Raw genomic sequence first — 24,196 nt, forward strand, 5'->3', positions numbered from 1 at the left:
AAGCTAATGCAACCTAGCCTGCGTACTCTTGGTGATCATAATATTCAGGTTCATCATCGAGAGTAGGCAAAGCTGCTGTACATGCCGATTGTCTACGGATCCATCTAGGGCAATCTGAAGAAAAATGCCTGAAACCACGACAGTTAAAGCATGTTACCTCATTATTAGGAGATTTTATAACTTTAGAAAAACTCTTTTTGTTGTTTCTCAAGAGTTTTCTAAATTTTCGTGGAGTAACACCCTTAGTATATGGCGAACCAGATTTATCCTTAGAGGACTCAGAATTGACTCCAACTGTAAGATAAATCACCTCTTTTCCAGACCGGAGTTCATTATCAAAGATATTTAACTTTCCAACAAGAGTGTTTCTGGAGAGTGTAGAAAGATCGTTTGCTTCTTCAATGGCATGTTTCTTAGACTCGTATCTTGATGGTAGAGACCTATGAATTTTTCACACAATAACTTTCTCCAGAATGGTTCTTCCTAATGAATATGAGGAGTAAAGTATTTGAGAAAGTCTTTGGTTAAACTCATCAAAGGTTTCATCATCAGACATGCGAAGGTTTTCCCAGTCAGATGTAAGGTTTTGAAGCCTTTCTTCTTTCTCTGTGGCATTCCCTTCAAATACTGTTTCTATGATATCCCAAGCATCTTTAGGATTATTGCACGTAGTCATGTGGTGCTGAAAATCTGGGGTAATTGCAGGGATGACAGCATTTAATCCGTCAGAATTTTTCTTTGCAGCAAGAATCTCAAGATCATCATAATCACCAATATCATTTGTAACAGTTACACCGTCTACTTTAACTAATGAAGGATTATATCCATTAACAATACGAACCCATGATTGAAAATCTCGTGCTTCCATAAAAGCACGCATATAAATTTTTCACCATAAATAGTTCATGCCATCGAAGCCTGGAGGTACATTTATAGAGATAGCACTTTTGTCCATAATAATCAGATTGCTTCAAACAAAGACTTATAAGGTCCTAAACGTGTTTGCCTGCTCTGATACCAATTCAGAAAGCGGGGGTCTAACAACCACACCCAATATTTCGTTCGTAAATCTATATGCACTAACTTAATAATACTCCGAGAGTAAAAACTCGATCAAAGAATAATAATAAAGAGTTTATCTCTTTTTCTCAAATCAATCAGCAATTGAAACAGATAGAAAATTATGAGCCTGATTGATGTGAGAAATACTTGGACGGTACCAAAGATCAATATCCAATATTAATCAAAATCCTATCCAACAAACAAGGTTGGATTTATCAATGATAATTGATTAACGCACAACCTGTGATATTTCAATTTTAAAGATAAACAATATAATGCGGAAAAGAAATAACACAGACACCAGAAATTTTGTTAACGAGGAAACCGCAAATGCAGAAAAACCCCGGGAACTAGTCCAAAATAAACACAAACTGATTATAAGTTGTTACATCAATTTCCTACTACCTATTCAGACTAGATGTAATACCTTCTTCATATATATTCAAGCACTTGTATAACTCCTAGCAGAACACCGATTCTCTTTAGGAATTCTTCTCAAAAATATTTCAGAAGAACACAAATTCTCTTTAGAAGTTATTCTCGAAAATCTTCTGGCAGAATAGAGATCTCTTCAAAAGCATTCTCAAAAATCTTCTAGCAGAACGTTAGTTATCCTTTGATACTTTTTGATATTTTGTTTTCAAAAAACACCGGTTTTATTTCCCTTTGGATGTTAATAAAGGTTTTGTAAATCCTGTGTTTGTTTTGAGAAAACAATTACTAGGTAAAATTAATATCAAAACAAACTTGTAGATTAGGGTTTATTATACTCTTAAAAAATAGAAAGAGAAACCTAATGATTCTACAACAAGAACAACTATATTAAATCTTGAGATATCTTATTTAAAACTTCTTAAGGATTTTTACTAGATACCTTAATCGAAGTTTTCTTTCTAGATTCCGATTTCAACTAACAACTCTTGGTATACGATTATAAACTGAAATCTATCAAACCTAGGGTTTATTATCAAGAACTCTTGAATGATTTTATATCAGAAGAGAAAACCTCAGAATAGACAAGAGGTGAAAAACCTAGATTACAAGTTGTAAAAAAAATCACGAAGATTATTATCAACTTGGCTTTGTGATCCTCAATACAAAGACTTTTATCTCACTCTTGTTCACGAAGAACAGAAGACATGGAAAACAACCTGTGAAGATTTAAGCCAAATTTCCAAAGGGGTAAAAAGGTTTAGCATTCACGAACTCTTTATTTATAGTGAATAGTTTATCTTGAAAGCTAAACTAGGGTTTAGGATATTTTCCTTTTTCAAGACTCTCCTAATTATGGGAGTCTTTACTAAGTTACAAATATCTTGCGTCAATAATTATTAGCATATATTGTATTTATGTGAATAAATCACATTTTAACTTAGACATGAATTAAAAGATATCCACAAACACTTTAATATGGTAATCAAATATGTTTGATTAATAGCCATCTTGCCTATATAAGGAAACATCACAAATTTAACTAAAAAGGCTTCTAGTCACATAATTGGGCTCAAGTCCGTGAACCGTTACAAACAGTTCATGGATTGTTTTCTACTAACGAACCGTAACAGTTACAGCAACACTTATAACTGTTACCTTAATAAATCACTCATAACTTCATCGATGTAACTCGGAATTGAGTGATTCTTGGATCTTTGGATTCATAAGCTCATTCACTATAGCATAACAACCTTCGAAGGATAAAGGTTATTGTCACAAAATTCGTGGCTCAAATAACCTCGAGTATCTATACATAAATGTACATATACCGTCATAGGAATTCCATAGAGTGAGCAATTGTTTGGATAGATTAGAAAATTAGAATTGAACAAAAATCAATATGAAATCAATTACCACATACCTTTGTAGATGAAGTCATTGTTGATGTCTTCTTGTAGTCTTCAGACTTCATCCTTTAAGGATAGCTTCGATTCTACTTCTTAGACTTAATTTAGTCTGAAACTATCTTTAGTATACTAAATCAAGAATGAATTTTGAAAACTAAAATTGAAAACTAACTTGACAATACGAACGCTAGTGGGCTCAACCGAGCAATGCTCTAACAAATATAAACAATATTCAGTTATTTGGAAATTTAATTTAAATGGAGCAATTAAATCCTACTATTAATAAAAAAAATTATTATCACATTAACAAACTTGTATGTTAATGAAACTTGGGTCAACCTGATGAACCCAGTGAACCTAAGGAACATAACTTTGGAAGGCTTGGGAAGTACTTCCATGGGTTCCATGGTGTTTGAGCACTGTTCGGTCGAACTCGCAAGCGTTGCTATCTCAAGCTTGTTTTTCAATTTTAGTGATCAAAACTATAAATCTTAATTTCTAGTCATAGTAATGTCTCGGACTAGGATAGATTGTGTATTTGAGATTCAGACTTCACGGCGTTCATCAATTGAAGACGAAGAACTACTGAGGATATCTTGTGGAACTTCATCAATAAAAGTTATGTGGACACTGAAATTCATCAATCACTCAAAAAGTCTATTTTTACTCTATGTTCTTATTGAGACAAAAGTGGTATTACTATATAGTATTCGATTATATACATTTGATATTTTGTGTTGAGTTTAACTCGCTTACATATTTCTCGAAATATGTGTTGGTAAGCTTTCTCTTTAACCAAGTTCATCTTATATTCTTAACGCAAGTCAAAAAATGATCATGTGAAAATCGCCTGGTAGCATCTTACATGATTTGTGTGAGACAATCATTTGATGCAAACCTGGAATGTTTCGTATTGATTATTTCAATAACTTGAAAATCGCTTTGATGATAATAGTTTGTGGAAAAAAAACTATTCTCATCCTCAAAGAAAATTTCAATAATTGAAATAGAGTTTATAACACTTGGATTATAGACATAGTATGCATACTTGCATATATGTTGATCCAAGACCGGCATAATATGCATACCCGTATGGATACTGGGAAGGTCAGGTAAAGTCCGGGAGCTTGGTATGCATACCCCGAACTCAGTTGAAGTCCGAGAATTATTATATGCGTACCCGTACGCGTACTAATTTAACTGTTGTTTTGGATGTGTGATAGTATATGCGTACCCGTTCGCATACTATCGGACACAGTCCAAGTCTAGATATTTAAATATGCGTACACGTTTGCATACTTGAGAGGGTTAAGCTCTAGAATCGGTTGTATCATGAACTAATACAGTTATATAATAAGGAATGCAATCTTTTGTATACCGTGGATATAATTTTCATAAATTGATTCGAGTGAATCAAACATATTTTGCTTCAATTGTGTCTTGTATACTTGTATAAGGATATAAACAATTGAACAACTTTATAACTAGTTTCATTTGAGTCATTTGAACTAGTTGTGATTAAGATGAATAAGGTTTATATGAAAGTGTTCATATGGCTAACTTCGGTTAACAATTGTTGAGCAAACAAGGTGTACACGTTTAAGTACGGTTACTCATATCTAAATGAAGTCACTTTTTCATTTGTGTATAACAAGCTAAGTTCGACCTAACGGTTGAAAGATATTATCTTGAGTCTAATCAGGTTTTCATCTAACAGTGAATATTGAATGATTTTTTACCAAGGTAACTTAGATTGCAAACCCTGAAAACTATATAAAGGAGAACTCTAGGAACTAGGAAACCTAATCCCCACACCTTTTGTGTGGTACTAGTTGCGACTAGAGTCGATTCTCATTTAACCTTAGGTTTTTCATGAAAACCTGTAGATTAACGACTTGAAGACTTCATTGGGATTGTGAAGCCAGACCCAACTATTTTCTCTGTAGTTGCATGTTCTGATCTTGTTTGGAAATAACGAATAATGAGATAATTCGTTTATTGATGTTACATGCTCATTTCCTTCTGCTTTGTTAATCATCCCGCAGGAGGCCCGGAGGCATGCTGCTTCTGCAGCAGCTGCGGAAGACAAAGCAAATACCACTGCTCTTGGCCCTAGCTATTGAAAGACAACATATATATCCAAGCTTCGGCGGACTAAAGCACTTACGCATTTGATTAGATGCCAATTTACTTCCCCTTTTGTGCACACCATTTGATGCAGAAGATTATGCGGATATACGACTTGACTATACTTCAGGCCTTCACGTACAGCAGTCTACGAGGGCAAGGAATGTCTCATTTTTCGGTCTGAATCTCGACAGTCATGTCTCTCTTAGATTATCCGCTTTGCATCTGGTAATCTTGGATCCTTCTTTAGTGGGTCCCGTCCTAATAGGCTTGTGATTCTGTCACTGAGATAGATGCTGCTAATTCAACAAGAATAAGACATCATGCTATTAAACCACCCATCTGGAGCCCTTAACAAGTAGACAGAAGAGAAAGTCACTACTTTCTTTTAATTATGGAAATCTTCTAGAAAGAGTCTCCAACCTAGAGGGGTTACGTTACATGTAGTGGAATCTAGTATTTCTTACAAACGAACGAACTAATGAAAACAGATGTCGGTAGAGGATCAATTCCAACAAGCATTTCAAACAACTCTGAAGATGTCTTTCTAGGGGGAATCATTCAATCTCTATTTTATGACAAATCTGAATCGATGGCTCTTCTCCACTAACCATAAAGATATATCCTTACGTTCTCATCTTGGCTCCTCAATGACTCAGACTCAGATTCCTCCCCACCAATATATAGAGACGAATGGCATTTTGATCCTTAACTTATCTCCCTTTTTTCGTCTTTCATGATAGATAGAAAGGTTATCCTAATAAATAATAAATTTGAAAAGGATGCCTTAATCTTAGGACATAGAAGCTTCCTTTCTATCCCTTTGTTACCTCTCTCAGAGGTCATGAAGGTAGCAACTTAATAAAACTCGTCGATCCTACCAATCCGTTCTTCTAATGTCCCAGTTCTGAGGTCTCGACTTCTCTGCTATGATATTCCTAGTAGTTCATATAGGAGCTATTGTTGTTTCATTCCTATTCGTTGTGATGATGTTCCATATTCAAATAGCGGAGATCGACCTGAGAACTGTGAGAAAACCGATCTGATTCTCATCGGATTTTCGTACTTATGTCGGATCCTACCTATCCCCTGATCGAGCTTGCTATTTAATATCGGAAGGTCGAGAGCAGTTTCTGAAACTGTTTTTCATGACCACATTTCGGATTTGGGGTTGCGATACAGTCAAAACAAGGTAAATAATAATAAAAAACTAGACACCTCGGAGACAGATAAGCTAATCAACGGATCCTACCTTTTTTAATCCAATTCTATCGTGTTGAGTATTATCTTATCTAAGATTTGCTCGAGATTTATTCTCCGATAGGCAAGATAAAAAGTAGTCACAAACATCTTCGTCTGATCGTTTGTGATTCCACAATATCCTTTTTTGCTACCACACGATTAAGATTATTGTGAGGTGATTGATATTCCTAGGCTGTTCTTTGGGAATATAAGTCTGGTATATTAATTGGTTCATGTTCACCTTAAATTATCAAAACACGGAACAAAACTCATAGGTTTACTTGTGGGAGACAGATTTATCTATTAAATAAACTTTTCTGTGTGAGACAGATTGGTTTACCAAGTCTTCGACTTTGGGTCGTAGAAACTCTTAGTTGTGAGTGAGATCAGCTAAGCCAATCAAGTGCGTAGAATCCTGCTGGGATTAAGAGGTGTAACGAACGCGACTGTAGCTTGATCAGTGTGAGATTATATAATGCAATTTGTTTAGTATATATGTTTAAAAGCGGCTAATTTATAAATATATATGTTTCACATTAGTTACGATGCATGCTGAGAAACTTTTAAGATTCATGGGGAGTACGAACTTCACGAGAATATCATACGGTACTTGGATTCATATTATCATTCGAGTTTGGAGTTATTATAGCATCTTCTTTTTCATTGAGTGAGACGAGGTTAGATAACATATGTTTTGTGTCTGACATTATTTAGATCATATGGTGGTGGTCTTTCATAGATATTGTATATCAATACAATTAATATCTGGGAAGGAAGGTTAGATCAATCTTTTGCTCCGTGTTGGATGTAAAAGATGTTCCGTAACTTATGTTCCAACATCTTTTGTCTTTCACCAACTGTTTAATTTTACTGATAAACAGGTGGAAGAAGGATTAATATTAAGGTTAACTTTACTCATAGCCTTAACATCTTCAGCCACCTCTTTGGATATAAATTTATGAGTTATTTTATAAAAGGGTCGTAACTTTATAGCCTAATTAGGATCTGGGTCGTAAAAAATGTAATTGATGCATTAGGTCGTTGACTGAATAAAGACTCTCAAGTAAACCGTTACTTGACTTATAAAATGAGTTGAAGTTAACCTCCATCTTTACAAGGTGAAACTTAACGAGAAATCATGGGAGGATAAAGAATATCTTCATAGATCTGTAGCAATTGCGATAAAAAAAAAAGTCTAAAATTACTCCTGCAGCGATTCTTTTCTGCCGGTGTAAACCAACTTCAACTCTTCAACAATTTCCATTAATACTTAACTCCCCCTTCGTTGACAACAACGGTTTAACCTTCTAGTATTGAAATGAATAAGTAAATAAAAAAGCAATTTTATCAACCATACTTGAACCAAAATCTGTCATTAATTCCACTAGTGGTTTCATTGAATTTCTCTGATTTTTTTCTCTTTCAATGAACACAGTGTGAATAAAGCTATTAATGCATCCTTTTCTCCATGAAACCATCATATTTTAATACTTCAACTTTCCAATTCAATTCAGAGCTGGTCTTCAAGAAAAGAAACGAGAATCGATGTTGATGTTTTTGTTTCTCTTGCATGTGTTGCCTGCTTTGATTGAATCTCACGATGGTTCTCAAAGTTTCCCAAAAAATGTTGTTGGGAACGTGTTTTTGCCCTAATTGTGTCACTGGTACTTCAACCGAGGTCTAATTTCTTCGAATCTCGTTCGTTTTCAAAAACCTATTTTTGGATTCAATTTCAAGAGGAAAAACTCTTGATGGTTTGGTAGTTTCTTAACGTCCGTCTGTCTCTTTAATCAATGGTCAAAGTTATATCCGGTTTAATTTTTAACTTGTGTTGGGATACTCAATGTAGTTAATATCGGATACCGGTTTGTCTCGGCCGAGGACCGGTACACTGGGACAACATTGTATCGGGGAGATCTCGGTTTCAAATATCGGTGTAATATCGGTTCTAAATATATATATATATATAATTTATATTGTTTCACAAAAAATTAGACAAGATAAAAATGTATCAGTTTTAGAAAAACAAAACAAGTTCATTCAAAACATAAGAGCCGACATGTGAAGTTCAAATTGGGAAAAGGGGAGCAACTTCATAACTTTAAAGTTCACTATATAGAATGATAATTAAACAGGGACATTACATTTTTAATCAAATTCATTTGATTCATCATAGATATCATAATCTTCCGTAGCTCCATCATCTCCACCAAATAGTCCATAATTAGAGTCGCACATCAAATCATCAGTATCATATCCATCATATTAAGAACATAGGATTGGACAAGTAAAAGAATTTGTAGTACCCCAACAGGGACTTGCTAGACCACCTCCAAGTGAGGTACCAGCCTACATGATATACTCTTAAAGGATGGAAAAGTTGAATCTTAGCCAAAATGTGCTAGAAAGTGACTATCAATAACATAAGGCAGTAAAAGGATGTCACAATAATCAACTCTGCTAATCCCAAATCCTGAGTGAAACGAAAATTTGCTACTGCAGTGTGTAATGCCCAGTGTAAAGGAACAAAATCAAACCACAGAGAAGGAAATCTAAAGCAAAAATGTATCAAGATTTAACAAATAATTCATCAAAGAATAATTAGATACAAATCACAGCAAAAGAAGAAATTAACTATCAAAACCCTAACCTCTTGTTAACAGATCGACCATCAATTGAATCTCGCCATTGACATTAAGAAGAAAAAAAACGGCTGCCAAGAAGGGTTTGTGAAGATTTTTCTGCCAAAAATTTCGATGAGATTTAGGGATTTTATCCTTCCCTTCATTTAAAATTCCTAAATTGACCTGACGTTCACAAAAAAATCCGAAACTGTCCCATATCGGGAAAACCGGACTGTATCGTTTCATATATATCGGCCGATATTATCGGCTAAATATCGTACCGCGATATTTGTGTTTTCGTTTCGCTCTAACACCGGTACACGAAATTCCGCCGATATTTCGGCCGGTACAAGCGAAATTGACTACATTGGGGATACTATATCTTTTACTATTTTCCCAAGGGCATTTTAGTAAACAATCCAAACGGTCAAAGTTAGTCGACGACCCTAATGCATCAACCGCATGTTCTATGATCCAAACCCTAATTAAACCCTAAATATAAGACCCTTTTATAAAATATCTCTAAATTTATAAGTAACTTCTGAATGCCAACATTTGTATTGAGTATCAATAGTGCCTTTCACCTACAAATTAGGTAATTGAACATTATTCTCAACAATAAAATAAATAGCGGATTATACAACCAAGAATCATTCCACGGGTCTACATTTGTGTAATGTCCCAAAACCTAGCAGCTTAATAATCTAAGAGATTAAACTATAAAACGAGGCAGTAAGTATCTAAATCATATATCTAAACACCATATCAGATATTCAATACAAATCTTAACCCAAGACTAATCCATCACTTTGAAAGACATGTAATGAAAACCTCTCAAGTTATATATATATAAAGCATTGCATTTGTGGTTATAAAAATGTACGACCTAAAGTGATCCACATACATTGGACTATCGCTAATTCGTTAAGCTATAAATACTTTCGCGTGTTTCATCTCTTCTAATATTTGAAAACTGAAACGGGAAAGAGTGAGCACATCATCCCAAAATGGGGCTCAATGAACAGCATTACAATACTCGAGTATCACTAAAATACTTTTCAGTTTTACTGGAGAAAAATGGCTAAACATCTTTTACATCCAACACGTAGCAAAGATTTCTCTAACCTTGCTTTCCAGGTATTGTATATAAAATACAGCCATCAAATGATCTACGAAATGACGTCAGAATCTCCTAAACATATGTTATCTAACCTCGTCTCACTCAATACAAAAGAGGATGCTATAATAATTCCAGACTCAATTGATAACATGAATCCAAATACCATATACTCTTCTCCTAAAATGTGTATTCGTCATGAATTTGATTTTACCCGGGAAAGTTTGAGTTGGTGGACATATTTTGGTTTACATTTTTCCAAACTGTTGTTCACTACCACTAGTCTCGTGATATCACCAAGTAGGAAAATAAAGCTAGCCATTATCTAACAAGCTTATTATAGGGGCGGCATCGTTTATTAGAGGCGCGGTATTTTAATAGGACAAAAAGGGTCACTACATGATCATTCAAGATGTCCCTTATAAAAAAAAGCCTGGAAATGACGAATTAACCCTCATTATTGATAACCTAGTTTAGTGATGATAATCAAGTTTAGTGTTAATGATTAATTTCACTTATATTAACTCAAAATCAAAACAAAATCAGATTTTTAGAGTTCAAAGAAAAAGTTCAGAGGAGAAGAAAAAGAAAAACTTTTGTGATATTTGTGAAACTCTAGATTTTGATTCACTCAACCAAAATGCGTGATTTCAGTGACCCGGTATACTTCTAAAATTAGTTCCCATTAGCTTTTTCTCGCTCAAAATTATCTAAAGTACGTAACAAAATCAAAACTTTTAAATTTTCAGAAGAACTTACGGTTGCAATTTTGCTCGTGACCAACCGTAACTCTTAGTTACGGTTCGTAAGTTATCGAATACCAACCGTAACTGGTAAAATTTGGGGAAGATCCAACCGTAAAACCAGTTACGGTTGGTAATTAAATTTGGACAACAACCGTAACTAAATTACGGTTGGTAACTAATGAATCGAGACCAACCATAACTACCCTACGGTTGGTGTGTCAACTTAACTTTTGAACTGTAAATCATTATTTAAGAAACTCTTAAGACACAGGATTATTTACGGTTGGTATGGTTGTTTGAGTAACAAACTGTAACTCAATTACGGTTGATAAATATGATGCAAATACAAACCGTAACTGAACATATTTCTCAAAACTAAGAACTTAAGGTTGTTATTTGAGTTAAAACCAACAGTAACATTAACCCAATCTACAGTTACGGTTCGTATTTGAGTTATTACCAACCGTAACTCACATGCAACCAGCAATTTCAATTTCAATTTTCATACGAAATCCTAATTGTTGATACAAAATTAACTTAAATCCAACACGATAAACTAAACCGTAACTGGGTTTTTCCAAACATTTTTCAAATCGCCGATTAATCGAAGACGATGAAATTTTCAGTTTTAATGGAGGTTACGGTTGATGGAGGAGAAGAGAATATGAAGAAAAGGATAATAAAAAAAACTGATTTGATTTTTTTTAATTCATTAGGTTTAAAAAATAATAATTTGATTTTGGTTGATTTAAGGTGAAAAGGATAATCTAATCAATTTACATTCTCTTTAGGACATCCCCTAACCAATTAAAGGGACACTACTATCACAGTGCCGCCCCTCTAATAAACCATGCCGCTCCTATAATAAGCTTAGTTATCTAAACATCCATGTTTCAAGCCCATATCACGGGTATATGTTTCATTTGTGCCTCCTTTTCCTCTTCCTCCATCTGAGTAGAAACCAAACCCTAACCTTCAAAACAAATCAAATTATCCGCTGATGATGATACAAATACATGACTGCTGGAACAAAATCATGGCAGATGATTGTTCAATAACATCATCATCAACAACAATAAAATATCTTGGCACTATGATTTCTCCTCTCAAAAATCTCAAATGTGGATGTCCCTCCCACGGATCGCTCTGATTTTTCGCAGTTTCTTCAAATGGGACCTTCCGGGTATCAGATTGCTCTGATTTTTCAACAGAAAGTCCAACCAACAAGATGGAAGATCTCTTGAGTTAATCAATCAGAGAAGTTACTTGAGAGTTCAATAATATGCATATGCCTTCTAGTAGTAGTTCAATAATATCCGTCTGATAAGGTCCATCATGGATTGTATACACCATATACAGATTGTTCCCTCCCAACAACTTGAGGCAATGTTTGTAATTAACATCTCTAAGAATCGGCAATGGGATAAAGTGGAAATTCTCATCTTCCAAGTCGAAGGCTGTCATCACTTAATCTTCGTACTGCAGGTAACTAACACGTTGGTGCAGCCAATGAATAGCTCCGTTCGCATAGGTACCTGCTGAGTACACTGGAGAAGCATCGATGGACTCTTTTTTAGCTCTTTTTTCAAAATTGATGGATTCTTTGTTTCTCCACTCACCAACACCACCGCCGCCAACAGTATAAACTTGGACATAATACTTCATTGCCTCTTTGCAGGTGGACTACATTCTTATCTCCTTTGGTAATTCGTAATCCATGCATATTCTGACAACCTTGTACTCGTTCTTTGAATGACAATAACCGAACCCGCTCATATGAGCATGTCGCTGTGTAGGTGTATCAGGAACAGAAACAACCTTTCCGGTTAAGGGATTGCAGATTAAGAAAGGTTCTCCAATTGTTTCCATTGTTTCTGGAAACAAACCAAACCATTGCATGATCCAAGCAGGTCATCCATGTAATTATACCCTAGAATAGATTTTCCATTGTCTTCACCGTCAACTGCATCGTAAGTTTTGTTTCAGTTTTGCATCTTCCCCTGATTATAAAAACCATAATAAAGCATACCTGTCTTATGAACGCATCCAGGCACAGCGAAAAGCAGACCTTCCTCATCAGTCTTACTGGGAAAATCCTCCATAATGTTGTTGGTATTGGTATAGTTTTCGACCTACCGTTCTCTCTGTTTCTCCTTCAGATTGAGAATTTTGCGACCAATGCATAATCTATAACTCGCTGAGAATTTAACCTGAACACCAGCCAGTGTCTTCCTTTATACAGGTTCCCTTGGTGGAACGGGAAACCAGTGAAACAGAGTTTTTTTCTCCGGAAGTTTAATGTATAGAATAAAGGGTAATGCGGTCATTTGTCAAGCACTACTATACACTAGCAAAAACAAAATTACAAGTTAAGTCAACAAAGATGGGTCAAATTTAAAAGTCAAGTCAACAAATATGGGTCAGACATGGTCAAGGAAAGATTTATGTTCAGGCGTTAGCTTATACCGTCATAGTGAAACTGCCAGTCTGGGAATGTAAATTAAGGAACTAAACGATGATGCATAAAAACAAATTTTTTTTGTTACAAGCACTATGAAAACTGGACCAAGACATACGTAATCATCATCGATATATTTCTTACTCTACACTCATTTAAAATATGTAAACTTACTATGACAGACTCGCAACCGCACTCGTGTTGCGGCAAGGCATAACTAATAGATCAACAGGCCTCTGCTTGTGGCCTGGTGGAGCTTCTATTTCCACTGCCGGCTGCGGCTGGGTAGATTCTTCTTTGATTACATGTCAGATTGGGGACGGAATCAACTTGGCTCAACTGGTGGTGCAGGGAGGATGACGGGTGGTTGCACTCGATCAACACTTGTTTCTATACTTCCGTATTCAGAGAGCAAATCCATGAATTCATTTACCAACCGCTGAACTTTTCTATTTGAAGCCATAGCAGGAAGTATATCTTCCCTTAAGAGTTTGTGCTTCCTCATTCCCTACAGGTTGAAACCGAAATACAAGAATCTTTCAGATCAAAGATTTTCTAAAACTGATGAATAGATTGTCAGGCAAAAACTAGGGGAAGGATTAAGCCTTTGAAATTTCGTAGTGTAATAGAACGCGGATATCTGAAACATATAAAATTAAAATAAAAGTGAAGCGCAAATATCGCCTTACAAGAATGGTTGGATCCCATGCTGGGTTCTTGGGATCTGTTGACTCGGCCATCCCTGTTGGAGGACCAAGAAAGCCCTCGCATACTTCTCGTAAGCGAGATTCATCTGCTTCTCTGCAATGATATACAAAGAACGGTTGTAACTCTATTAACTGCAATATTGGAATCCCTATGCCAAAATAAAAGGTGCAGGATTGAAGAACAGATGGTCTTTACCTTGCCAGAAACCTTACGTAAGACAGGAGGCACTGACGGTATTCATTAGGAGACTTCAAAGCCAGTGATGATGCCATTTGAGTCTCCAAATGGGCCCGCGTTTGCACCCCATCATCAGTAACCCTGCAGCCAAATGTTAGCAAATCAGATACAAACCCAGTAAAAAGCCTAAAAAAGAAACTAATTTCCATTATTACAAGCAGAAAATGCAGGAACAACATATACCTGCTCCAACTTGGCTTTCGGGCTAAGAACTTCCCGACCTCAACTTGCAATGTAGCCAATTCACCGCTTTGAATTGAACCTAAATTCCAGGAGCTTGTGAAATTTGAAGCTGGGAAGCAATCATCAGCTATCCTCAACCAGCACATCAAGCTCATATCGAAAAGGAATGCATGCCGTGTTGCCAGAACAACTAGAGGGGAACCAGATTTTGATAGCCTTGCAGTTATAACTTTAACCGTGCCTAGCGATAACACAGTTTGAAAGACGATAAGCAATGAATATTACCAGCTAAACTTCTACACAAATATAAGCCATAGTGAACAAATTAACCGTATGATAGAATTATTTCCTGTACCTGAATCTTTAGAACCAGAACTAATCAGAGAAGTCAGCGAGTTATTCAGAATACAGGTCCTACTAAATAGATCCCATACGTACAACGATCCGTTCTTTGTGACAAGAAGTAACTTCCAGGACTCGTCACAGTCTAAAAATACTGCAGCTGATCCCATCATCATGGTTGGCATGGCTCGCCTTCCACACCTTGTATACACCTTATCGAGGGACAAAATGAAGTTTTCAAAAATTGCTTCCATGCAAGATAACTGTAGAATAAAACACAAGCATACTGCAATTCTTAGGCAATTATAAACCTTACCTGTAAACAGCCATCTTCGCATCCAACAGCCCAAAAGTTGACATTGCCAGCCAGCACAGTAACTCTCCCAGATATTCTATCAGACCAAAGAGTCTCTTCCCCTTTTCTGCACCTAACTTCTGTTTCTTTCCTGACAAATGTATTTCCTGCCCCAACAACCACGTCATTCACAGTCTGATCTACAGGGCGAGCTTCGAAGCTGACAGGAGTGCTATCTTCCCCCACTTTATTACTGAAAACTCTAATTGAAAGTATAGAACTTGAAGATGACCGCGAATTAGCAGCAGTCACAGCCCCATCTGCACTTGCAGAAGCAGGAACCTTCTCAATAACCAGGCTGTCACTAATGGCTGCTCTAGCAGTTACACCTGAACGCTCCTTATCCCCGACATGCCCAAATCCCCCAGCTCGATAGTTGGCATCAGAATTTCCAGTACAATGCCTCTTCATAGAACCTTCTCTAACACCATCCTCAGCAAGAACCACCCCAGTCTGATCCTTTTGGTTATTAACACGAGCAAAATCAAATGCTTGAGCCTGGGTCCCATCTGCTATACTTTCTTGACGACCAGAGACACCGACTGCTTCAGGAATAATCCTTTTTCTACCATCAGGTCGTCTATATTCCCTTTGCTTAACAGGACTAGTAACCCGTACAGAAGTTGCCACTTTATTTGTTACCTCAACATTGGTTCCTCCATTTCTTTTTGCCTCTTCGACTGGTTTTTCAGGAAGCTTAGGAAGTGATTGACCTACATTAGACAAGCTCAATTCTTCAGAAGATTTTCTAGGCACCTGTTTCTCCTGAACAACTGAGGACACTTTTTTGCTCGGGGTTTGCTTCGTTGATGCTGCCTCCAACAACAATTGTGCTGGGCTTTCTGCTAAGTTTGCTTGCCTTCCTCTTCCATCACCATAACGACTTCTCTTCAACTCGTCCAACTCAGTATCAGTTAGCTTGTGTCCAAGTTCTTTTGGCTCAAAATGAAATGTCGCTATTGTTCCATCCAGCGAACATGCAAATAGAGTGTATCCATCAGGACTCCTGTTTCAGGTACATACAAGAAGTCAAACAAATTAGTTGTTGTTATGGTTCAAAGAACTCCCCAAAGAGGAAAACTGACATATTTAGCTAATACAACGGGTACAGGATAACTTACCAAGATAGGTCCACAACACTTTGAGAGAAAAAATGTTTGGCCACAAACAGAGGACGAGGGCTTGCAGTTGTCCATACAGTTATTGTTCGATCCTGACTTCCAACGGCAATTAAATTGTACGGTTGTGAGTCTTTGGCTATATTCTTGGAGGAACCATTGGCCCATCCAACAGGCAGAAGTTTTACATCCTGGCCATTTGGGAGATTTTTCCTGAACAATGAATGGTTGAACTTTACCACAATAATAGGGGCATTGTGTCCTAAGAAATCGAAAGTAGCACCCCATTCCCCTCTTTCTAATACAGGTGCAGAATGTCTAGGCTTCTGAAAACCATTAGTAGTGGTGATAAAATGGCCACAGGGAGACCAATCAAGCCGCCTAAAGAAGGTCGATCCCAGCTGGAAGGGAAAAAAAACACTCATTAGTACATATGCAAGGGCAACAAGACAAAAGTGCACGCACACACACAAAGAGAGGAAAGGAGTTTGAACATACAGATTTCGCCCAGTGGCCATCCGTTTTGTGGACTAGACTCCAGTCACTTGTTCGCCAGATAATAACTGTCTTGTCATCTGACTGACTTGCTATGAACGACCCTATAGGATCCCAGGCCACCCCTTTAACAAGGCTAGAGTGACCTCTCAGGACAGCAGTACAGATACCATTGCTCATATTCCAAATGTGGATAGTGTTGTCCAAACTACCACTGGCTAATATTGTATCATCTGGAGACCAATTAAGATCCACCTACTTCAGGCAGAAAAAAACAACAAGTCCTAGGTTAGATATAGAAGATGGTTAAAATGTCGAAAGACAATCTACAGAGAACAAATGAACAAAACACGCCAATTACCACATCGGCAGTGTGCCCTCTCAATGTCATTATAACCTTCCAATTCTCAATATCTGGAGGCTCTCCACTTCCAAACTCCGTAGTCCCTGACCCAGGTTTTCTTTCATGAATAAGAATCGCCTGGTCATCAGATCCAGACGCAATAAACCGACCATGTTTTGCCCATCTAACACAATTCACCGATCCAAAATGATCACGAAGTGTGGCCAACAATTTCGGCGTGGACTGATCGTTTCCTGAATCCTTGCTCACACATTTCATGTTCCATATCCTAACCTATAAAGAGAAAACAAAACAAAACATCACAAATTTTCCAGTACATCGAAAAGAATGCATATTCATTCTACCACCTAAATACAATGTAACCAACTAATGGTGACCTGTCATTGCAATTGTCAACATGAAACGCCAAATTCATCCCCAAAAACACCAGGAAACAGCATTATACACCCCATTCACAATTCAAACATAAAATTGAAACCCAGACAACATATTCATATAAACCAGAACACAAAGAAGATGATAAAATCAAGATACTAATTACCTAAAAACTAACCCAAATTCTTCGAGAAAATCCCAAATTCAATTTCTTCGACAAAAAACCCAACTTCAATTTCTTCGAGAAAAACCCAAATTGAAAACGCCCCAAGTTGAATAAACTAAAACAAACAAAAACCCAGATGAAAAACACAATACCTTATGATCTCCACCACCAGTAGCGAACCGAAGACCACCTGGTTGTATATCAACAGAGAAAATTTGCATTCCTTCATGTTTAATCCAATTAGGTTTTTCCGCAATCATCTTTTCTACTCTATTTTTAACTACACTCAACTCAAACGTTCAATTACTTAGCTTTACCATACCTGTAGTAATTCAATAACCCAAACTAACTAATCAATAAACCCTACTAGTAGATGTTCAGTAAAACCCTAGATTAGGGTAAGTCTAATAACTCTAAGTTAGAAACCCTAGAAAAATTATCAAAAAATAAACACGACGTTTCAGTTTCAGATCAAATATGTCATTTTTATGGCATAAAAAGTAAAAAAGGAATGGCAGATTAAAGGGTACAGAATAACTAAAAGGAGCGAACCAAAATAATTGTGGGAGGGCACCGCTAGCTGCCTAGAGTTCAAGGCTGATTATTTGAAGTCAAAGTGTCGCATGATTTATAAAGGAGATACCAGTTCTACTAAGTGTTGATAGTGTTTTATATAAGACAAAAAAATCCTACCGATCCTGACCGTTGGATCGATGAAATGGTATCAGCACTTAGTAGAACTGATATCCCCTTTAAAAATTGTGACTGGGTCGAGTCCTGAAAATTGATTCTTATATTTAAGGTCAGGTAATCTGGTCCTCGTGTGCTAATTCGGATTTAATCTTATAATTATGGTTAGAAAATCGAGCCTCACTTTCTCTCTCGTCTCCTTTCATTCTTCTCTCTAAAAAAAACCTTTAACCTCCATTAATCTCTTGCTCATATTTGGTCCTTTTTAGACCAGGTCTGAGCAGGATTTTTTTTTATTTTTTTTAAGTTTTAATCGAATAAAAGTATTTTTGTTTTGTTTTTGATGTCATTTGACATATTTCTTCGTTATTTTGAGTGATTTTTCTTCGCCATTTGGGACGAGTTTCTCTTCGTTTTGAGGGCGATTTATTCAAACCTTGATTGTTGGTTCGTGACTTACTATTCTCGATTCAAGAACATCGACAACCCAACACGGTATCGCTTAGAATTCGTATTCAATCCAAGGGATGTAGAGCATCCGAGTTCGTTTGGATTTACAAGATATTGAGCAAATAACTCCTTTCTTATAGGAGTATCTCTTATTGAAGAAGAAGAAAATCAGATTAAATGGTTGGAATCGATTCCGGATTATACCATCATCATTCCCTACGACATTTACAAAAATTGGGTTTCTTTACCGTATATGACTCTTTCTCTTCACGATTTACCTGTAATTGATATCTTCATTTTTATTAGTGTTCTTATTATCTTGTATTTTGATGTTTTTGTTATTCTTGTAATCGATCATGTAATCACATTTTGATTTGAATAAGTTAAAATTATTGATTGACCAAAAAAAATAAACAATCGAGCCTTTTTACAATTGATATGGTACCATTAATGGCATAGATTATATCTTACAACTATAGATGCAGACAGGGATCGAAATCCAAGGAAAGTGATGATGAAGTCAAGAGAATGTCATCCGGCCGTCAAACTTAACTACCAACTGATTTTATTGACTTTTACATTGACCTACATGTTTATCCGGATTTGTATCCACGTTTCCACGTCCACGGTCTATTAAGAGGAGAAAATAGAAACTTTCACGTCGTGCAGATGTGCCGGACGATCATGAGGTTGAATTTTGTTACACCATGTCAATTTTAGATCCCAGCAGGGCCGGAGCTAAGACCGAAAGGCCCTGTGTCGAAAACAACATTCTAACGTCACAATTTATTTATTTTTATTTTTTGAACCTAATCAAAGTCATAGTATGGGGTCTTCGGACGCTTCGGAACTTTTACCGAGACAAAAGTTCTATTGCAATTTAGTAATTGGAGTCCAAAAATGAAGAAAATGGAGAAGCCATCAGCCATGACTAGAACCTTATACAAAAACTTCGGACATGTACTTTGATTTGCGATGGTATCAGTAAAACAAAAAAAAAAAAACTTAAAAGTTTGGATTTAGTCCGTGGTGCTACATTATCGTAGAGGACTAAATATAATCGAACGTTAATATTTCATTCGTCTCAATGAGACGAGCTTATAATCATCGCCAGGGCCGGCCCTGAGGCAAAGTCAACGAAAGTTGACTTCGGGGCAGCACAAACCCATTTCTCACTAGGGAGTTTTGTGTTATACATAGAAAATGAAGGTTTGTATCGTGATTAAAAATAAAATGGAGGTCTTATTCCTAAAAGAAGAAGGGGCATACTATAACTAAGAAATTACTTTTATGGTTTATTGGTCAATATCTAATAAGTTAGAAACAACAATCTTTCTTCTTCGTTGTCTCTCGAAAACTCCTACCATCCTGTTTGCTTGTTGCCTAAAACACTTTAACAGCCACCACCTCTTTACGATGAGAGAATTGAAGTTTATGAATATACATATTATAGATTATCAATTATATTCGATGATCTAATTTTTATCTGATCTTTTGATTTTTAATTAGTATTACAAAACTGTATTTTTAGGGGGAAACCTTCATGATTATTGTATAAAATTTAATCAAATTCATGAATTTTGATTGCAGAATGATCAAATTCATGTTTTCCAATTTTATAGAATGATCATGCATATGTATCATCTAAAGAGTTTGTTGATCGTAGAGTTTAGGGTTATGCTTTTTAAATAAAATTGCTTACTGGTTTTTTTTGCTGGGCAGGCTTCTTGATTAGTGTATGTATTTGATCAATTGCAGATATGGGTCAGAATAAAAAACAAGCTTCTGGATGTCAAAGTAAAAGAAGAAAGGAGAAAAGATGTTGTAATCTACTAAACGAATCTCTTGCAGGTTCTCTTGACAAGTTTCTGATAAGGAATCAACCCAACAGTTAGAGAATGATGGTATAACAATTTTGTGCTATATAACCTCTATGTTATGGGTTTTAAAGTTATAGTTAGTGAAGAGATGTGCTAATGCAAGTTGATTGTAAAGATGTAGTTAACAATCTCGTGTTAAGAAATGTAGGAAGAGTCAACTTTGTATATAAATATGATGGTCCGAATTACTGTTTAGTCTGATGAGCTTATGCTATTACAGTGCTTTATGAACCATTATTTGTTTGATATATGTAAAATCTTGAGAAGTATATTAAGTTTTCTGAGGAAACAGTTGGAAACATAATGTATATGTATATACAAATTTAAAGTTGTTGTTTAAAATATGTAAAATTTGACAAGTATATATTTGTCTGGATTACTGGTAACCACACGAGGGATTTCGGGACGGGCAACAAGTTTTCCTTGGTTCCGGGGCAAAAATCTCAGGGACGTCCCTGATTATCGCCTATCAAACGGCATACATTTTAGCATATTTTTGGTTGTCGTACTTTATATTCACGCCTAACTGAAGTTCACATTATATATACGCCTCATCAACCAGGCATGGAATATACATCCGCCTATTAACAAACGTAACTTATACATACGCCTATCAACAAACAAACATTTAATGTTCGCTCGACCAAATTTGGTTTTGATCCGGGTTCCAGACCAAATATAGTCTGATATTTGGTAATAGTCTGGTTTTTAATCTTGTGTGGTAGTAGTTGGAACTGAAAGTAGAGGAACGTTAATTGAAGTTGATTCTCTCTGCACACCATACCCTATCCTAGAAGTTTGAAATATATGGATCTATTTGAGTGCAACATATGCTAAACAAAATGCATACAACTGGTCATGGTATGTGGATTGAGCACAAGCTTTAGATTTGCGTGGAACTTTTTGTTTTTATTGAAAGACATGCTCAAGAATTGCATCATCATATATCAATAATTGTATTTGTACATCAAATAATCAATACCCTTATGTTAGAGCATAAAATTTCATCATTCCATCACTGTGTATCAATAATCAAGACAAATCAAAGACCATTCACCATCCCTGCTCCCCGAACTTACAATTTCGACCCCCCTTAATAACAAAGTTTCCAACTTTCCCGAGTATATACGCCTCTATGACTAAAATACATTGTGAAATAACCGGGCGTTGCTATGTAAATTTGAAAAGTAGAAATTAGATATAGGTACTAACATAGTGGGCTTAGTTAGTGGAAGGTCCACCCATTAAGAAACCATAATGGGAGGTCCAAAATTTTAAAGAAAGAAATTGGACCAATATTTTTTAATTCCAAATCCGTCATACGTGCGGGACCAATTACGTGTAATTTAAAAATTTCAAAAATAACCTTCCTCCTTTTTACGGATATTTCAACTTTTCTAAATTCTTCTCCATTAGTTTTTCTCAGATCTGAATTCTATCTCTTTCATCTTTCTGCTTCTGGATTTGTCGATCTAGGGTTTCTTCTTATTCTTTTTGGTTTTCAGGTATGTTGTGTGTTAATCTTCCATTCTTCTTTCTCCTATTGCTGATATTTTTGTGTTTTTAATTTGTTTTCAACTCATTCTTGATGATTAGATCGATTTAATGATGTTTTAGGTTTGTTTTCAACTGATTTCACGATGATTATATCATGATCATGATGTTTCTGTAACTCGATTTCATTATTTTAGTAATTTTTAAGTTAAATTTTTGTTCATGTTTTGTTTTTGTTGTTCTTTAATAAATCTTGTTTGTAATTATTTGATTTCTTTGTTAGATTATTATGTTTTTAGCTTATTTTAGCTTTCAATTTGATTATATTTTTATTTTAGTTTCTGTTTTTTTGGCAAAATGATGCTTGTTTGTAGTTACAGATTGTTTGATTCAGCAGTACATATATGGCGCACTGATAAAAACTTCTTTATTTTTGTTAAATTCATAGTTTTATGTACTTTCTTTGCTTGATCCAGAAGTACATATATGTAATACTGAGATATAACTGTTTTGATTATGTTGTATTCATATATTTATACTTTTTTTTAATATGCAGTTGATATTTGGTTGTGAATCAAAGGTACATATATATATGGCGTACTTACATTTTGGATCTAATGAAAGCTGATGATTCTCAGAGAAGTATTGCAGATGGTTTTTGCATCTTCATTTGGTATAATTTGGCAGTGTGTACATGGTGCACTGCTCAAAAGTCACAGTGTATATACGCTACACTGACGAGAAATCAGTGTATAAATTCTGCATTCTGTTAAAATCACAGTCTACACTTCATAGAACATCGCAATAGTTGCTGGTTATTGTTGCATAACTAATGAACAAAAAGAACGCTGGCCAAATGTGAAAGTGAAGTTCTTTTTCCTATTAGTTGGTTTTTTTCGAGCCACACAAATGATTTTATTACTCTCTTATCTTGCTTTAAGTTTGGTTAATTATTATTTTGCACTAAGCATAACCAAGTAAACCGCTTGTATTTTTTATACATTTTCTGATCATCTTAGAAGGGGGAACGAACATGACGTGCCTGTTGATCTGGTTGCATAAATTCATTCGTACAAGCAGAGATTGGTACACAATTTTGTTTTAAATATGGTTGTATGAATGCTATTTGAAGATCCAAGGTAATTCAAGCTGAAATTATGAGTGTAGCCAATATGGTTTTAAAATGTTCCCATGTTTAAAATCCTGTGAAATTATGAGTGTAGCCAATATGTACTGACAACTGTGAAAGGAAAAATTGTTTTCTTAGCAGTTAGCACTATGCATAGGTTTTGGATGGAATTAGCTATCTTTTCGAATTCAATCCCTGTTATGATGCTTAAAATCCACTGAAAATATGAGTATAGCCAATATGTATTGACAGTTGTGAGACGAAAAATTGCCTTAATTAGCATTATACATAGGTTTAGATGGAGTGTGTCCAATGGAATTAGTTGTCTTTTGTAATGCAATCCCTGTCATGGTGCTTAAAATATGCTAAAAATATGAGTATAGCGAATATGCATTGACATTTGTGAAAGGAAGAATTTTGTTTCATAGCATTATGCATTGGTTATATGAAAAATACCGGTATTGTACTATGAAATAGTGCATATTTCTTCACATATGTGAATCGAGGAATAAAAACTTCTGAGTACATAAATGACGCACTCCGGAAAATTCAGAGTGTAAATTCTGCACTCCAGAAAAATCACAATACATGTTGTACTCTGGAAAATCAGTCCATAAACGATGTACATATACCCTGCACCGTGGATAACAGGGATATTATTTTGTAATTCTAGGTATGTTGTTCTGTAGTTCGCTTATTCAGACAATTGTTTTACTTTTAAGATACAGGTGCACAATCATGTAGTCATTTTGATTATTTGCTCACCTTTGGGGAGAAAGAATATATTTATGAGTTCGAACTTGGGACAATTTTTGCTACCTTTCTATTTCTTGTAATGGTATATTCTGATCTTGTATGCTATTTTTAACCATAAAGTCATATGTACAGTCTCCGCTGACGATTGCAATCATGGGTTAGTGGTCGTCCTCATATCCACAACACGAGCCTTCTAGGATGGTTGTTCAAATAGTTCAAGGTGAAGGTGTACGTGCT

General features: G+C 35.7%; 1 protein-coding gene across 3 annotated transcripts; it reads right to left on the minus strand.

The window, feature by feature from the left end:
- Positions 1 to 13,189: 13,189 nt before the first annotated feature.
- Positions 13,190 to 18,051, minus strand: LOC113321867 (protein HIRA-like). 3 transcript variants are annotated; one of them, XM_026569808.1, is made up of 10 exons: positions 17,713 to 18,051; positions 17,017 to 17,292; positions 16,659 to 16,910; positions 16,164 to 16,561; positions 15,004 to 16,048; positions 14,701 to 14,899; positions 14,346 to 14,598; positions 14,121 to 14,243; positions 13,907 to 14,018; positions 13,190 to 13,725 (listed from the first exon to the last, which is right to left on the minus strand). In XM_026569808.1, exons 1-10 carry the CDS (start codon positions 17,818 to 17,820, stop codon positions 13,543 to 13,545), a joined length of 2,949 nt encoding a protein of 982 aa, XP_026425593.1. In that variant the 5' UTR covers positions 17,821 to 18,051; the 3' UTR covers positions 13,190 to 13,542. The 3 variants fall into 3 exon arrangements, with proteins under 3 accessions (XP_026425593.1, XP_026425594.1, XP_026425595.1); XM_026569809.1 differs by having other exon boundaries at positions 14,346 to 14,586; positions 17,713 to 18,050; XM_026569810.1 differs by lacking the exon at positions 17,713 to 18,051 and having other exon boundaries at positions 16,659 to 16,913; positions 17,017 to 17,146.
- Between the last annotated feature and the right edge of the window lie 6,145 nt (positions 18,052 to 24,196).

The sequence above is a fragment of the Papaver somniferum genome, chromosome 11 (assembly GCF_003573695.1).
Source record: "Papaver somniferum cultivar HN1 chromosome 11, ASM357369v1, whole genome shotgun sequence".
NCBI lineage: Eukaryota > Viridiplantae > Streptophyta > Magnoliopsida > Ranunculales > Papaveraceae > Papaver > Papaver somniferum.

What these genes read in the sequence shown, in the direction of transcription:
- LOC113321867 (XM_026569808.1), bottom strand. Translation starts at nt 17,820, where the DNA reads ATGATTGCGGAAAAACCTAATTGGATTAAACATGAAGGAATGCAAATT. An exon ending in ATGGCCACTGGGCGAAATCT is followed by an intron (nt 16,562 to 16,658) that starts GTATGTTCAAAC and finishes TTTCCCTTCCAG; the next exon opens with CTGGGATCGACCTTCTTTAG. An exon ending in CATGGGATCCAACCATTCTT is followed by an intron (nt 13,726 to 13,906) that starts GTAAGGCGATAT and finishes TTCAACCTGTAG; the next exon opens with GGAATGAGGAAGCACAAACT.